General features: G+C 35.4%; 1 protein-coding gene across 2 annotated transcripts in view; it reads left to right on the plus strand.

Annotated features, from left to right (window-relative positions):
- The first annotated feature begins 111 nt into the window (after positions 1 to 111).
- Positions 112 to 16,692, plus strand: part of ZC3H15 (zinc finger CCCH-type containing 15) — a 29,892-nt gene continuing 13,311 nt past the window's right edge. Inside the window, exons 1-6 of one of the 2 annotated variants that reach the window (XM_056794104.1) lie at positions 113 to 247; positions 6,459 to 6,585; positions 6,995 to 7,117; positions 10,045 to 10,156; positions 13,489 to 13,641; positions 13,953 to 14,044. In XM_056794104.1, the coding sequence (XP_056650082.1) occupies positions 7,079 to 7,117; positions 10,045 to 10,156; positions 13,489 to 13,641; positions 13,953 to 14,044 (396 nt within the window). In that variant the 5' untranslated portion in view covers positions 113 to 247; positions 6,459 to 6,585; positions 6,995 to 7,078. Of the gene's footprint in view, positions 248 to 6,458; positions 6,586 to 6,994; positions 7,118 to 10,044; positions 10,157 to 13,488; positions 13,642 to 13,952; positions 14,045 to 16,692 lie in introns of both variants that reach the window. The other variant, XM_001369263.5, reaches the window with a different exon arrangement.

A 16,692-nucleotide genomic window follows, 5' to 3' on the forward strand; every position in this document is an offset into this window, starting at 1 on the left:
AATGCTTCGCGACACCGGTTCCGACCTGTCGCAAAGGCCGCTTTTTGGTCGGGCGTGAACTACTCGCCTTCCGCTCTGGGCGGCGGTGGCGGCGGTGGTCTTCTTCCGTTCCCTCATTCCCCTCAAGTTGGGCCGAAGCGGTGCAGTGCCCTGAGCCTGGGCCCTCTCCGCCATGCCCCCCAAGAAACAGGCTCCGGCTGGGGGCAACAAGAAGGCGGAGCAGAAAAAGAAGGAGAAAATCATTGAGGTGAGTGATCGTCCCTCCCTCCTTCCTACTGAACCGGGCCTTCCCGGGCTCCCGCGCCCAGATTCAGCAGGACTTCTATCTCGTGTCCACGTGTCTCGCAATTCCAACCCTGCCCCCCCCCTTGCAACCCTCCCAGCTTCTCAACCTCCTTCCTTCCCACCCCCTTCCTGTACTGGTAGCTTCTCTTCTCTCTAATCCTATAGTGACGCTTCTCCTCTTATCGCCATAGTGACTGTGACCAGTGGAGGTGGGGTGAGCGTGGGGGCGAGACAGGTACTATTGCTGCCCCTCCCCCCGTTCGGCCTGCTGATACTGCTGCCCATTCCCCCATCTTTGCAAAATGCACTCTCACACTTGCTTTGTATTATCTATTAGTACTTAGTTGAGTATAACCATCCCCGCCCCCCTTAGTGTCCTCTCTTATTCATACTGATAGTCTTTGTCCTTTCCATCCTGTACACCGGACCCTAATAAAATCCTGTTCCTTGGCCGGCTTGCTACCCCTTTTCAATCTAGCAATTAGTTCTTCCAACTCTTAGGGCCCCTGTCTTCTCTCTCCCCACACACCCACCTCAACAAACAAAAAAAGCAAGAGTTGGAGAGAGAAAAGATTGTGAGAATGTAGGAGGGTTAATTTGTTTTTAGTCCGAATATGCTAATATTTTGCTATTCCATTCTTATCATACTACCAAAGTAACCGAAACAAGACCTTTACCCAAAGTTTTGTTGGATAGGGATTGGGGTAGTTCAGAGATCTTGGAAATTTGTCCTTCCAAATTGGATGTTGCAGTATTCGATGTCTGTTTATGGTCATTTACGTTATGACGTGTTAGGCCCCTTTAAAATCAAGATCAAGCTTTTAAACCTGGAGTTTTTCAAGATCGAGTAATGTAGTTCTAGAAACATAGGGAAGCGACTTTTTAAAATTCATATTTCCAGAGAGGAATTATTATCCTAAGATTACCATTAGTGTTTCCCATAGTTATAATAAAAGAGGAGTAAACGTTCTGTATATAAATAAAAGCTTTTTTGTGTCTTTCTGGACAACTTTTTCTGAGGAGCTTATTCTAACGCTTTTTAACGTTTAAAAACCATGTCAAGTTTATCACATTTTAAAACTTCTCTTAGGGACTTAGTTGATGCTATTCACTACTAAATAGTTATGCGAGTCCAGTATGTATTGATTAAAACCATACATTGTCATTTTGAAATTTAGTTAGAGCAAAATATAATTTCATCAAATATAGACAGATGGTATTTTCACTATCATTTTTCCTTTTTAGAAAGAACTTATTTCTTTTTTTTTAGACTCACAAAATAACGCAAATGAAGACTCATACTTTTTTACTTCACTTGCAGCCATACAGTATTTCCATTAAACAGGTGGATGCAGAGTAACTGGTATTTTTAAAGGATAGTTAGGTGAAGAATGGGATCTAGGTCTATTTCATTGGGGAAATTGTTTTGTTTTGTTTTTTTAATTAACCCGAAGTTAGAGATGTCACCAGTCCATCTGCTTTCTCTGCCCACTTCCAACATATTGCTTTGCAGGTCAGACTTTACCTGTTATCCAAAATCATAAAATGATTGTTTCTTGAATTACTTTACACTTTCACATAGTAACTCCTGGGGACAATGTAGACTACACTGATCTGCTTCCAAGGATATACATTGCAAAGAGATTCTGATGCATTCAACTAAGTGCCCCAATTTATTTTAACTTTTATAGTTTTTAGGAACTTAAAATCACTTAGTTTTCCATCTCCAGTCAGTTGTGTTTTTGTTGTTGTTTTGTTTTTGTGCTAGCTATGTTTCATTCACCTAAAAATACTTAACTAAATTTTTATTAATGTCTTTATATTACATTCATTTCTCAAAATCCTAAAATTGTAGATTTATAACTAGAAAGAACTTCAGAGATGAATATCTAACCCCCTTATTTTCCAAATGAAGAAGGGCTGTGATTTGGCCTGTGCAAGATCATGCAGATAGTGTCCAAATATATTAAACTTATTTTTTAAATAAAATTGAACTAAATCCCTAGCTTTGTTTTGCTCAACATAGACTTTTGAGAAAAATACAGAATGATTAAAACAGCTTCATACCCGAATTTACAGGGAGGCATTATCCTGACAAATATCAAAATTAAAGCTAACCAACTGTCACATAAGAAATATGTGAGCATCCCCCCCCCAAAAAAAAAAATACTTAATTAAAATTAAGAAAAATAAAGTTGGTAATTTAAGTTAAAAACCTTTAAGTTTTGTATTTTGTTTGCTTAGCCAGTTCTCTTTCCCATACAACCCAGAATCCCATTTTTATTTTCTTCTTGATATGGAAACATTGTCAGGTTAACAAGTTTATTGTGCAAATGTAAAATTTATGAATAGGATACATTCCGTTTTTTATTCAATTTTGTGCTATACGTAGGTAAATGAACGTTTTGTTCTTTAAGCTAATAATATCAAATGGTGTATAGGTAAAAACAGAATTTCAAACTAATCTTGTCATTTATTAAAAGGCTAGTTTGTACCAAACACTATGCCAAATGTTGGGAATTCAGAGAAAGATAAAAGACAGTTTGTGATCTACAAAAGAACATGGAACTTTTCATTTAAATGGGGAAATATGGGAGAGGAGAGAATTTACAGAGAAAAAGATACAGAGTTTGTTTTGGACATGTTGAGTTAGAGACATTTTTAAATGTCCAATAATTTGTGCTGTAGAACTGGAGATCAGGAAATAGATTAGGACTGTTTGTGTAGATGTAGAAATTATCTCTGTCCAGATGACTTGAACACATAAGAATTGATAAAATTACTGAAAGAATGGCAGAGAAAGAAAGAAAGGATCTTAGTACAGAAACCTTTGAGTACCCACAGTGAGTATACATGATAAAGATGATGATGAACCATCAGAGGAGACTGAGAAAGAAGCCATTAGGCAGAAAGGAAAATAACCAGGAAAAGAGAAGGTATTTAGAAATTCTCGAAAGGAATAGATTAGTCAAGGAAAACGTGTCATATCAATTCAATCAATCATTTTCAACTATCATTACTCATTGGTCACTGAAAAGAATATTTTGTAATGAGTTTAAAAATCATTTTGAAGAGGGGAGGTAGAGGGAAGAAGTCGGGATAACATTTTCCAGGAAGTTTTCTGAGAAGGGGAGGAGGAATAAAGGACATCACTTTTGAAAGGGGGATGGGAGGAGATGATGCTCTGGTTTTGTATATTTTTAGGATTGGACGAAATTGGGCACGTTTTAACGCAACAGGGAAGGAACTAGTGGATAAAGAGAGGTTGAAAATTTGAGAATTGCTTTGCAGTCTGCTAGAAAAAATGGGAAGGCATGGAATCAATAATAGATATAGAAGAGTTGTCTTTGGCAGGGCCACTTTCAAAGACTAGGACAAAGAAGGGAGTAAGGACTATTGGGAAGGGGATTTCAGATGAGAGTGGAACATGTATTTCATTTGAATGGCAGGGATTGTTAAGAGTTTTTAAGATAAGTTCCTCAGCAGAGAGATGAAGAGAGAAGATACTGAGAGGCTTTTAAGTAGGGCAAAGAAGTTTTATAATAGCTTCTGTGAAGAACAGGGAATTAAAAGGATTAAAGTACTCCTTGCCTTGCTATGTAGAGAGGTCCTAATTAAAATTGGATAATCCAGGTCAAGTTTGGCCAGAGATGAGCATTAGGACAATTGAGAATAGAGAGCCAAATACAGTGTAGAGTTGAAATGGCTAATTAATGGTCAGGATTTTAAAAGGAGGAAAATGAACTAAAGTAATGGCCTGAGCAGGTACTAAGGGATAGAAGGATTAAAGATCTCTATAACAAAGAATTGTTTGGGAAGGGTGAGGCATAGGAAGAGAAGGAATAATAAACAATTATCATTAGATAGGTGTGACCTCCAGGCTGAGGTAGTATCTTAAAACATGTTTATGAATTCAAATGTATCTTAAGATAAACATATACACCCACCCAAATAAAAGACTAAAAAATATGTACAACAAAATAAAAGGCACATTTGAAAAATAAACCTTATTCTTTGGTTTAGGAAACAATTCAGTCTTGCAAATGCTTTGGAATCATTATTATGAACATCAAATATGATTTATTGCCAGTGAACAGAAGTCCTAGTTAATGTGTTTTAAACATTATGGAATAATGAAAGGGGGGACTTGTAAGGACTAAATGCAAGTCACAACCTTACTAATTAACAAGGTGATGTTGGACAAGTCACTTGACCTGTGAGGAAGTTGAACTAAATGATCTAAGGTTTCTTCAAACCCAGCATTCTGTGAAAATTTAAATTTCTTCAGGGGTATTTAGACTCACTCTTTCACTCACATACTAATATAGTAGCTTTAAATCCCTTTCTATTCCATCTTCCAATAAATATTAAGCATTTATTAATTACCTACCCTGTGCTTTGCAGTGTACTCGGATTGCATATGCAAAGCCAAAAATAAAATCTTTGACTTTTCAGAGTTGACATTCTGTTGGGATAATAACAAATAAATGCATGTATATACAAAGTAACTTGAGAAATTAGTACCTATGGAAAGGCCCTTGCAGAAAGGTGGCATTTTGAAGAAAACTGGGGATTTTAAGAAGTAAAAGTTAGAAAGAAAAGTATTTCAGTTATGAGGGAGAAACCTATGCAAAGGTATAGACAGAAGTAGGGAAAAGCAAGTAGGCCAATTTGGCTCAAATATAGAGTACCTTAAGTAGAATAATAGCTGGAAAAGTAGTTTAGACCCAGGTTATAAAGGTAATGGGGAACCCTGAATTTTAAGGACTATATACACATTTTTTTATGTTTTAAGAATGGCAACTACAGATGGTATGGAAAGAAGAAATTGATGGAAGATCAGTGAGGAAGCTGTTGCAGTGGTCCAGAAGAGGTGTTGAAACCACACTCTAGTTAAAGGCCTCAATGCCTCTTCTGATTCATTGCAGAATCCTCCTAATTGGTTTTCTGGGTCAGCTGGAGCAATGTATAATATTCATGATGAAATGGTGAATTAATTTATAACATGTTTGTCTTCTCAAGGCCTCTGCAATAGTATTTCTTATCATCTTTGCAGATTTGATTAGTGTGAGATGTTTAATTTGTAATTTTTCTTAGTAGCAATCTTATGATTGATTTTGGTAGAGGAATCCATTTGATTTGTATCCTTTGCCTTTTTTAATCCGTTAGAAATAACTCTTAGTTTTGTATATTTTTTTTGTCCCTTACCTTGAGATCTTAGATATAAGATATATTTGTAATACAAGAAAAATATATATATATTTTTTTTATGATGACCTTTCTCCCTTGTTTGGTTAAAAATTCTCCTAGGTCCATGTTGGCAAACATGACACATTGTGCCAGAGGCACTGCTCTCCTCCTCCTGTTCACTGTGCCTAAGGACATTTCTCATATGACCCACCCTCTGCCCAGCAGCTGATTGGGAGCACTTCTTCCTCCCTCCCCTGTCTGGGGTAAGGGAGAGGTTCATATGTGGTATGAGGGTTGCAGTTTAGGCACTCAATCTTTAAATGGTCTGTCATCACTGTCCTAGGTCATAACCATGAAAGGATCTTCCATTTTCATTATTATTCTTATGTTGAAATTTTAATATAAATTAAGGACATTTTAGCAGCTTATTAATTAATTTATAATGCTGGACTAAACCTAACTTTTGCCAAAATATACTTCCTTTAAATTGTATTTTCTTGGAATATAGTAGGTGCATACTAAATTCTAATTGATGGAATGCCAGACATCTGGATTTAAATTCCATTTAGAACTTGTTTATCCTAGCCTGATACTTTTAAACTGTACACTGGTATTCTATATTTTAACCAGTGCCAAATAGCTTTGAGGATTGTTATTTTATAATTGCTATGGTTATTTCCCCCCCTAGCTTATCCAGAGGTATTAGGAAGTATCTAGGCAATGAAATGAGTAAAATTGATATTCCTTAATAGCACTCATAAGTCATTACTCAGCAAGTGATTAGTAACTAATCCACAAAAAAACGCTACCAGGATTTTACTTAAGGGGGGAAAAAAGTATTGATTACTTGCCTACTTTAAGAGTGATTTTTGGATAGAAATCTCATTAGAAAATAAGATTTGAAAGGAAGCTTGTTGATATGAGAGAAACTTAATGACTAGTTAAAATTGTTTCTTTTTTTTGTTTCTTTTTTCTTTGTGAAGATCTTTTTTGATGTTTCTCATTTAGGACAAAACTTTTGGTTTGAAGAATAAGAAAGGGGCAAAGCAACAGAAGTTCATCAAGGCTGTGACTCATCAAGTTAAATTTGGTCAACAAAATCCACGACAGGCAAGTAATTTTAATGTTAAGCTTGATCATAAAACTTTTCCATAAAGATAATGTTTTATCAAATGAGTTATCATAGTAGAATTTCAGCATGATTAGTATACATTTTTATGAGCCCACTTCACCCCTTATTTTCTTGACCCACTTGACTGAGCTGAATGACAGAGCTGTATTATAAAAATTATCTGTAACACTGTTTTGATTAAGAAACATATTAACTGGCGCTTCATTCAGGAAAAGGATTCCATTTCCTATTGGTTCTGTTAACCATATACCAGCTCTTCTTACTCCAGAACAAGGAAAACCTTATTTCTTAACTGTTAACTGTAGTAAAGAGCAAGACTTAAAACTATTTAGCACAATTTATGGTCTTGTTTTTTTTTTTTGTCAAACTCTCTCGACCCCTTCCCAGAGGCCATCTTTTGTATTAAAAAAAAAAATGAGGACCAGGGACTTCAACAAAACTAACCAACATATTAAAGAAATCTAACTCTACATGCAGTGTTCCATGTGCTATTCCTCTGCAAGAAAGAAGGTAGTGCCTTCTTTTTTCCTTTGGCACCCAGATTGGGCATTATAATTTCACAGTAGGTAGCTTCAATTATTTTTTGTTGTTCTTTCCATTTACATTATTCTAGTCATTCTGTATGTTGCTTTTCTGATTAACACTAAATTTTTTGGTATATATGGGGCTTTTTTACTAATGATCCTCTTGGAAAATATGCCTAGAGGCATAATCTTTGAATCAAATGGTTACACATTTTTGTCACGGCGGGGGGAGGGGGGATAATTCCAAATTGCTTTTCAGAATAATTGGACCAATTCACAACTCTACCAACAAAGTAGCAGTGGACCTGTCTTTCCACAGCCCCTCCCACATTGACTAACATCTTTTTGTCAACTTTGCTATATTTCCAGAGGTGAAGTGAAACCTCAAATTATTTATTTTGCATTTCTTTTTTATTATTTTGAGCATTCTTTAATGTGATTATTTGTAGTTTTCAGTTCTTCTTTTGAGAACTCTTCATACCTTTGATCATTTATCAATTGAGGAATGGCTTTTGAGACTATAGTATCTTGGGAATATATTTACTCCTGACTTAGACAATTTTACAATATTTTCTCAGCACAAAAGTAATTAGTAGGGTAAGCATGAGTTGTCTTTTAAAGGCTACTGATAGTAGCTGTATAAATGACATCCAGTCACAATTTTGGAAAGAATAAGCATAAGCTAAAAAACATAAATAAGAAAAAAATACCAATGAAGAGAATTGCTAAAGCAGAAAATATGGGAACATTGGTTGAGCAGTAAGGGAGTGGGATATGATTATTTCATTGTAAAGAAGGACAGCTGAGCCTGGGATAGGAAGGCAGATTGATAGGAAATTATAGGTAGGACATCCCATCCCTACCCCCTACCTCCCACCCTCCACCTAAACTTTCCTGGAAGAAATCTTAGGGAGTTGGTTAGCTCTCAGGAATGAATAAAATCACAAAGATAAACAGTCCTGATATGGAGGGGGGAAAAGGCAGGAGAAGAGGGGTGGAGGGCTTGAGTAAAACAGTAGTGTCCCTGCAAAAGTCCTCTTTAACAAACTTAATTTTTTTTTTTTAGGCATGAAAGAATTTTTTTTTTGAGCCCTTACCTTCCATCTTGGTGTCAATACTGTATATTGGCTCCAAGGCAAAAGAGTGGTACGGTTTAGGCAATGGGGGTTGAGTGACTTGCCCAGGGTCACACAGCTGGGAAGTGTCTGAGGCCAGATTTGGACCCAGAACCTCCTGTTTCTAGTTTTTAGGCCTGACTCTCAATCCAGTGAACCACCCAGCTGCCCCCCAACCCCAAAGAATTTTTTTAAATGGTAATGGAAGATTAGTGAAAAAGCATGACATATTAACTGTGTGACCCTGGGCAAATCATTTAACCCTGTTTGCCCAGCCCTCACCCTTCAGTCTTAGGTACTAAGAGAGAAAGTGAGAGTTTAAAAATAATCAAAAAATAAACAGCATAACATTTAAATTGGGGTCAAGAACCAAGGTTGCCGAAGAATTGTAAGAATAACAAAAGTATTTGGTGTTATAGCTGTTCTCTTCCCATATCCCTTCCCCTCCCAATCATGGGATAATAGAACCATGATAACAATAGATAGGAGAAATGCTGAGCTCTTCCTTTTCTTCTTTTCTCTTTGTCAAGAAGAATGCTCTTTAGAATTGAAAGGTCAGAATAAAAATGGTTTAATAAAAAGCTGAATCCAAAAAAAATTAAGTGGGGACATAGTCAAAGCACCCAACTACAGTTGATAAATTCATCTTATAAACAAACTAGACATGACATCTCAGGGTACTAATAAAAGAACTGGCATTTGTGTCTATAATCTTTGAAAGATTTGGGAAATGGCTCTCTCTTTTTTTTTTTTCCCCAAGAAAGGGAAGGTAATGGAGTCTATATACTATATACTATATGGGCCAATTAACTTTGATTCCTGGAGAAATTCTGTCATAAGCTTTGAAGAGTGGGTTAGCAGATATTTAGAAACTTGGGTAGCTAAATGGCAAAGTAGAAAGAATGGCAGGCCTCTTCCTGAGTTCAAATTTGGCCTCAACACACTTAAAATATAAGCAGTGACGACCAGTATGGATTTGTAAATTCCCTAATGATTAAGAATTGGGAAACTATTTTCGTTGGATTGTAGGGATATGAAATCTTTTGGGAGCCTTAAAATTAAACTGAATATACAATTACTAGCCTATTTTCTTCAATAAGACTAGGAAGTTATTTTTCATTTTATAGGTTTATGGGTACATCTATACTGACTGCCCTAACACTACAGAAATTCTCATCTATCACTTTTCAGTTAATCTGTGTAATCAGCTCGTAACAAATATATAAACCTAAAGGAACTAAGTAGAAGAAAAAATTGATTTCATTTTGTATTTGTCAAGCAAATAAAATTTATTTTCAGAAGATTTTAAGTAAATGGTTATAATGAAGTACTAAAGAAATCAATAGCTATTAACCAAAATGCTTTTGTAAACAGCAACCAGTCTTTCCTAAGTTTACTGTATTTAAAATGTGTTTTTGAGCTATTTTCCAGTATATTGGTTAACTTTAACATAAACAGAAACTAATGAAGCTTTGACATGAACTACAAGATAAAAAAAATATAGTTATGTGAGTGGTGTTTTAACATTTTTATTGAATTTATTGTATGCTAATGATTTCATAGATATCAGTTCCAACTAAAGGATATCCCAACATTACTTCAAAGAGACAAATTTAATGCCTTCCATTTTGTGTTTTCTGTATTCTATGAGATACAAGTGACTGTATTGAAGGAACATAGTTTAATTTGTGATACAACTAGTCTGTGGCATAACAATACATCTAAAGCAATGTTTCACTGTGTTTCATCTTGGGAATGTAAATGATGTAAAATTAATACTTCAAATCTGGTATTATAGGCTGCACAAAATGAAGGTGATAAGAAATTAAAGAAAGATGACAAGAAGAAAGAGCTTCAGGAGTTAAATGAACTATTCAAACCTGTAGTTGCTGCTCAGAAAATAAGTAAAGGTAAAAATAGAGACTCGTTATTTCATTTGTGTTAAACATTACTCATGCAAGAACTATTTTATTTGCATTTGTGTTTTTAAAGCATACTTAATAAAAAATATTTTGTAATTAATTATTTTTAGGCTAAGTCCACCATTGATTAGTACTTCTTGCTATTAATTATTCAGCTTTGTAGGTCATACATAAGAGAGTCTACCTATTTTATACAACATCACTGAAGTGCAATTAAATTCTAGCATAGTCAAATTCCAGAAGATCCATGTTGAAATATTGCTATCTCCTGGCAGAGAGTGCCAAAGAACATAAATTTTTTGGACATGGCCAATTGAGGAATAGTGTTTTCCTTGGCTATGTATGTTTTTTAAGGTGTTTTTTTTTCCCCCAAGTGGAAAAGTGAGTGAGTGAGAAAAAGAGGTTTTAATAGAAAAAAATCTAATATCAAATATTTAGACAGTATAATAGAAATGGTCAGAATCAGATTTTTTTTTTTTTGCTAATTATGAGTAATGATCAGGTAGTATTTGTTTATAACTTTGGGTTAACATTTTTTTCTATTTTTTAAGTCTACTTCTGTGTTTCTCACATAGATAATATATGACACTTAAAATTTTTTTAATTGAATTTAAATTAATTTTTATACTTTTGCCAAATACCATAAGATGATTATAGGAAGTCTGAGACACTGATTTTTGTGGCTGTTTTCTTTTTTTAACCCCAAACTAGTCAAAAGACTTGAATTATTGTTATTGTTATGACCTCAGCAGATATTTGCTATACGTCATCTTTGTATTACTATTAACCTGTATACTCAAAACACTTAGCCTTTAAGGCCCTGCCTATTAGTTCCTGCTTTATGTGAGCTTGTTCAATTATCATGTATTTAATTGACTCTTCCATCTTCGTTCCAACTCACTTTGTTTTGGAAAAAGGGGGTGACTTGTTAATGCCACCCATATTTCCCTTGGTTATCATTGGACCTTTAAGGGTCATCACCACAGAGGACAAGGGCAAACCCTTGGTACTTTGCTGACCCTATGGTTAGCCCTTTATTTCTTGGTCCCTTTATTCCTATGATTGAGTCACAGGCTGCCAACATAAAAAAATATATATATCTTTTCCCTAGTATCTCTTTTCAGCTTAACCTTCATTCCTTTTCTTCCTCTACATCACCCCTTTTAGTTATGCTGTGTGGAACCCCTTCACTATCATTAACATAAAGTCCCTTTTATCATAGCTCTATTCATCTCATGTTCACTCAATCATCCTTTTTCTCAACTTTTGTGCTTTCTGCATTTTTTGACATTCCTAATCCAATGCTCTGCCTCCTGGATATGTTCTTCCTATGACTTTTATGGCACTACTTTTTCTGGTTTCTCCTACCTTCTTTGCTGAATAATCCCATCTCTTTAACAAAAATGTGCTCCCGTCTGGTTCTTATGCATTCTTTTTCAGGTTGTCTTCCTCACTTAGTGAATGTCACTTAGCATGGATTCAGTTTATTTTATGCAAAAGACGGCCATGTTTTTCCAGTCCTAATCTTCCTCCTGAATTCCATTCCCATCTCACCAGTTGCCTGCAGAATATCTCTACCTAAATGTCCCTTTGGCCTCAAACTTGGCATGTCCAAAAGAATCGAATATCCCGACTCTTTTGCACTGTGGTTACAGTAGAAAAAATGCTGTAATTGGAATCCAAAATTCCACCTTCAAATCCTCTTAAGTTATTTTAATAAAGGCAACTTTGTCCTACATAAGGTGGTTATAAAAAAGAGCATTTATGTTTAAATATAACTGAACTATAAAGCATTATTAGTCCTACATATTCTTAAATTTAATAACATATCATAGTACAATGGGAAAGGGGCTATCTCTGAAATCAGAGGACATGGATTTAAATCCTACTTCTTACATTTTAGTGCCTGTAAGACTATGGGACAAATCATTTAATGTCTGTTTCTTGGCTTCTTCACCTATAAAATAAAAGGTTTGCACTGGAAGGGCTCTACGGTTCCATCCAGCTTCAAATCTCTGATTCTTCACATACTCTAAAATTGTCCTGCTTGCTTTTTCCAATATCCAAAGTTATATCTCTCAATTACTATGCCTTTGCCCAATGCCTAGGAATAAATTGTCTATTCACTTCTGTTTCAAAAAATCCTCAGATTACTTCTTACTTCTTAAGTGAAGCAAAGTTGTACAAGGTCATTATCTCCACTCCCTGGTAGAATACAAACCTATCATACAGACCACATTACGTGTACTTTATATGTTATGTTTACTTACAGTTTGCTTTTCTAAAAGTTCTTTGAGGGCAAAGATGCCGTCATTTTGTATTTCTGTGCTCATTGCTTATATCTGTGTGTATGGGGTATGCAGGGAAGACCTCAACCTCTGGTGTGAAAGCTTGCCAAGTCCCCTTCAGGACTGTACCTCCACCTTTGATATCTAGATACCCTTTACCAACTCACTTGTGGCTCCAAGGTGCTGTAGCATGTGTAGCATCTACACCCCAGTGAAATTGTCCAGGGTGGAGGTAACCAATAGACCTCAAACCCATCAGTGAACTAGGATGTCTTCCTCCAGTGGAATAAGTGGGTAAGAACAGTTTGTTACAATAGCCATGAATGCAGCTCAAGTAGGCCCTATGGGACTTGGTCAGACATCAAGTCATCCACTATATTCTGCGCCATCACCAGTTGTCTTGACTTTTGTCTTAACCACCAAACTTTAAGGACTCTACCAGGGAGTGGAGATAATGACCTTGTACAACTTTGCTTCACTTAAATACAATTCACACACAAGTCATCAATTGTGATGCCATTAGTCCTACTGGAAACAAAGGACTAATAATAATAATAATAATCTGAGCACCATTCTTGACACATAAGTAGGTAAAAAAGGCTTGTTAAATTGAATTGAATAGTAGAGAAGAGATTCAGGTTCATAAGTCAGGATATCTTATAGTCATCTGAAAGGCTTAAAACATATAAGAGTTATGACCAAAGGCAAATAAATGTCTTAACTTCTTGGTGCCCCAGAAAACTCTTAATATTTATAAGTTATATATTCTGTGAAGGAGTTTCTATACTCAGAATTATTTATACTTATATCACAGATCTAGATAAGTAACATTATTGGCATGTAATTATAACTTGATCTTCTGTCAGTGAATTTGAACTCATCTATACAAAAGCTAATGATGGTCCAAAACAGTTCCTGTAATTGTGGTGCTGATGATAAGACCCAATTCATTTATTTAGAATTTATACACTGCCTGCTTCCAAACAATATTAATAGAAGCTTATGCCAAATTTTATTTTTCATTTGATACAGGTGCAGATCCCAAATCTGTAGTATGTGCATTCTTTAAGCAAGGGCAGTGTACTAAAGGAGATAAATGTAAGTTCTCCCATGATTTGTCTCTGGAAAGAAAATGTGAAAAACGAAGTGTTTATATAGATGCACGAGATGAAGAACTTGAAAAGGGTATGTATAGTTTTTCTATTAAATCTGATTTTCAATTTTTAGTTCATTAATAGTAATGTTCAGTAGCTTAAAAAACTGTAATAAACATTTGTAATCACTTTCATAAAGATTAGCTTAGTTTTCTTTTGAGATGTGAAATCACAATTTATCACATCATTTTTACATCAGGCTAGAATGTGTAAAGAATAATTAATTGCACCAACATTAATTTTATGATATTTACCCTAGTAAAGCATCCAAATTTTTCTTTTAAAAATATGTAATGGGAGAGTGGCTATAGTTACATTAATGTTAACATCTTTCATATCTAGATACCATGGATAATTGGGATGAGAAAAAGCTGGAAGAAGTAGTGAACAAGAAGCATGGTGAGGCGGAAAAGAAAAAACCAAAAACTCAAATAGTATGTCCTTTTCTTGAATTGAGTTTGCAGTATTTGTTATCATTAGGGAGAATTAATGTGGCAAGGTATTTGGCATTTTTTACTAGGTTGTACCTTAAGTTTTAAAGTAATTCTAGTTAATGATAAGTACATATATGAGTTTATGGAAAATTTTTAAGTTTTATTTTTTAAATAGACTTTGTAATACTTGATATGTCCTTTATTTTAATGAATTTGTTATTTCATTGATTTGGTTATCCATTCAATTTGTACATATTACAATCCTTCACAATCTCATCTGATGTAATTATTTTCCACACTCTACCATTGATTTCTCCAATGTCCTGGGGGCTTATTTTAGGTCATTTTATGTTTTGTGAGAAACAATGCAAACTCATGATAGACTTCAGGTCCCTCTTCCTTCTTTCTCCTGAATAATAAAACTGGCTAACACCTTCTGTATGTAGGTTATCCTTGCATAAGGTTTTTGATCATCTTAATGTCCACCAAGCATCCTACCATTGACCATTAAGTCATTTGATTCTGATGTTGAGATTCACAAACAGAACATTTGTATTGAGAAGGTAGGGTTTTGTGCTACAGAGCAGTTTGGGATCATTAAAACTGCATATAGAGGAGCAGCTTGATAGTACAGTAAATAGAGTGCCAAGCCTGGAGTCCAGAAGGACTTCAGTTCATATCTGGCCTTAGATGCTTCCTAGCTATATGACCCTGGGCAAGTAACTTAACCCCAAATGCCTAACTATGACCACCATTCTGCCTTAATATAAAATTTAAAACAAAAGGTAAGGATTTAAAAAACAAAAAACATATGCAGACCTGCAAGTGTGGTTTGACAAAGTATTTCTCTTACTTAATTAGGCCTAATTATTTGTTTATAGACCTAATTAATTGTTTATAATATCTACAGAAGACATATATCAATGTACTGCCTATACCAACTGGTCTTCCAAATGCATGGCAGAGTCTGAACAACATTTTTCATTCATTTAGCTCCTTTCATTCAGCAGGCTGATTAAGGGTTCCCAAATGAGGATATGAGAATGTCTGCAGGGATGTTTGCTAGCCAAGCTGGAAGTGTGGTTAATCTTCCCCCTTTTCCCCTTTTTCTATATTCTGGATTTTATTTCTCTAAAAGCTTTGACTTCCCAGCTGATTATATACTTATTGAGTTGGAAGTGACAAAGAGTATTCTCTCTTTTCCCCCACTTCCACTTTGCTGTTTATCCGAAGTCATGGAGTCAAAGGTAGCTTCTCTGGAAGAATTAGTACCCCAGTTACTTGGCTTCTCTGAGGAGGCGGGGGGGGGTGCCGATTTTAGCAGACTAGCTGAAAATATGGTGACTTGGGTGTTGAGAAAATTGAATACTAGGTCTTTCTCTTACAACTATAGGCTAATGTTTACTTGTTTGTAAAATGAAGACATTTTACAAGGTATTTTTCCAGCTCTGACAGACCCTGTACGTATCCATTTGACTATCCCAAATCGGCTTTAATTTCAGTATGTATTTTTTGAGCTAGATACTTCCCCTCTTTGGACTCTTAATTTAGACAAGGGCCTCCCCACAAAATTTACCTTGTATTTATTTTGTATGTATTTATGCATGTGTATGCCATTTCTCCAAGTACCATGTGAGTTCCTTGAAAGCAGACATGCTTTCTTTCTTTCTTTCTTTCTTTTTTTTTTGTCTTTGTATCACCAGAACCTGGCTCACAGTAAGCACTTAATAAATGCTTATTGATTATTCTTTTAAAAGTTCATGGATCTCATTGAGGAGGCTCTGGAATATTCTAGGCCTTGATGCAGTCTGCACAGTCTCATACAAGTAAGATCATCTAGAGGCCTTTACCATTAATAGGAGTTCGTTTTTCTATTTGGTCCCTTCACGGTATATTCTCCCTCAATATTTGGTTGTCTTGTCTTCCCCATTTCTTGCTTTGCCTAAAAATAATAACCTGAAATTCATTGAACTGTGTTCTCTGTGATTTTGTGTATTATTAATATAAGTCTTTCATGATCTAAGCCTATACATGAAGACTTTTGAAGGAAAGACTTTAAGGTAGCATTTTTCTGTACTCAGTCAAACACATCTTTATTGAAGGTTTGTATTTTCTATATCTTTCAGTTGACTACAAAGATGTGAACTGCTTTAGAATATCTTTTACAAAACCTCATTTTCATAAAGGTGGTTCTCAGTGTATATGTACCTCCATTTTCATAAAGATTTTTTAGAATTGAGAATGACATATGGGCCAGCAACCAGGTGGATCAGGCACCAGGCCAGCCTGGAGTCAGGAAGTCTTTTAATCCTACTTCAAATATTTAAATAACTGAGCCTGAGCAAGTCACTTAACCTCTGCCTCAGTTTGCTCCTTTATAAATGAGTTTAATAGCACCCACCTCCCAGGGTTGTTGTGAGAATAAAAAAAGATAATAATAGTAAGCATTTAGGTCCTTGCCTGGCACAAAGAAGACACTATATAAAGCCAGCTGCTATTATATCACTGGGGGGGGAGGGGGGGGCAGTAAAATCATGGTTTTGTTTTGTTTTTTTTATCCTCCCTCCCTTAACATATCCTATAAAAACAGCCCCTTAATGCTCTTTAAATTGTGCCAACTCCAGCATAGATTTCTTCTCTGCACTTAG

Source organism: Monodelphis domestica, chromosome 4 (genome assembly GCF_027887165.1).
Source record: "Monodelphis domestica isolate mMonDom1 chromosome 4, mMonDom1.pri, whole genome shotgun sequence".
Classification (NCBI taxonomy): domain Eukaryota; kingdom Metazoa; phylum Chordata; class Mammalia; order Didelphimorphia; family Didelphidae; genus Monodelphis; species Monodelphis domestica.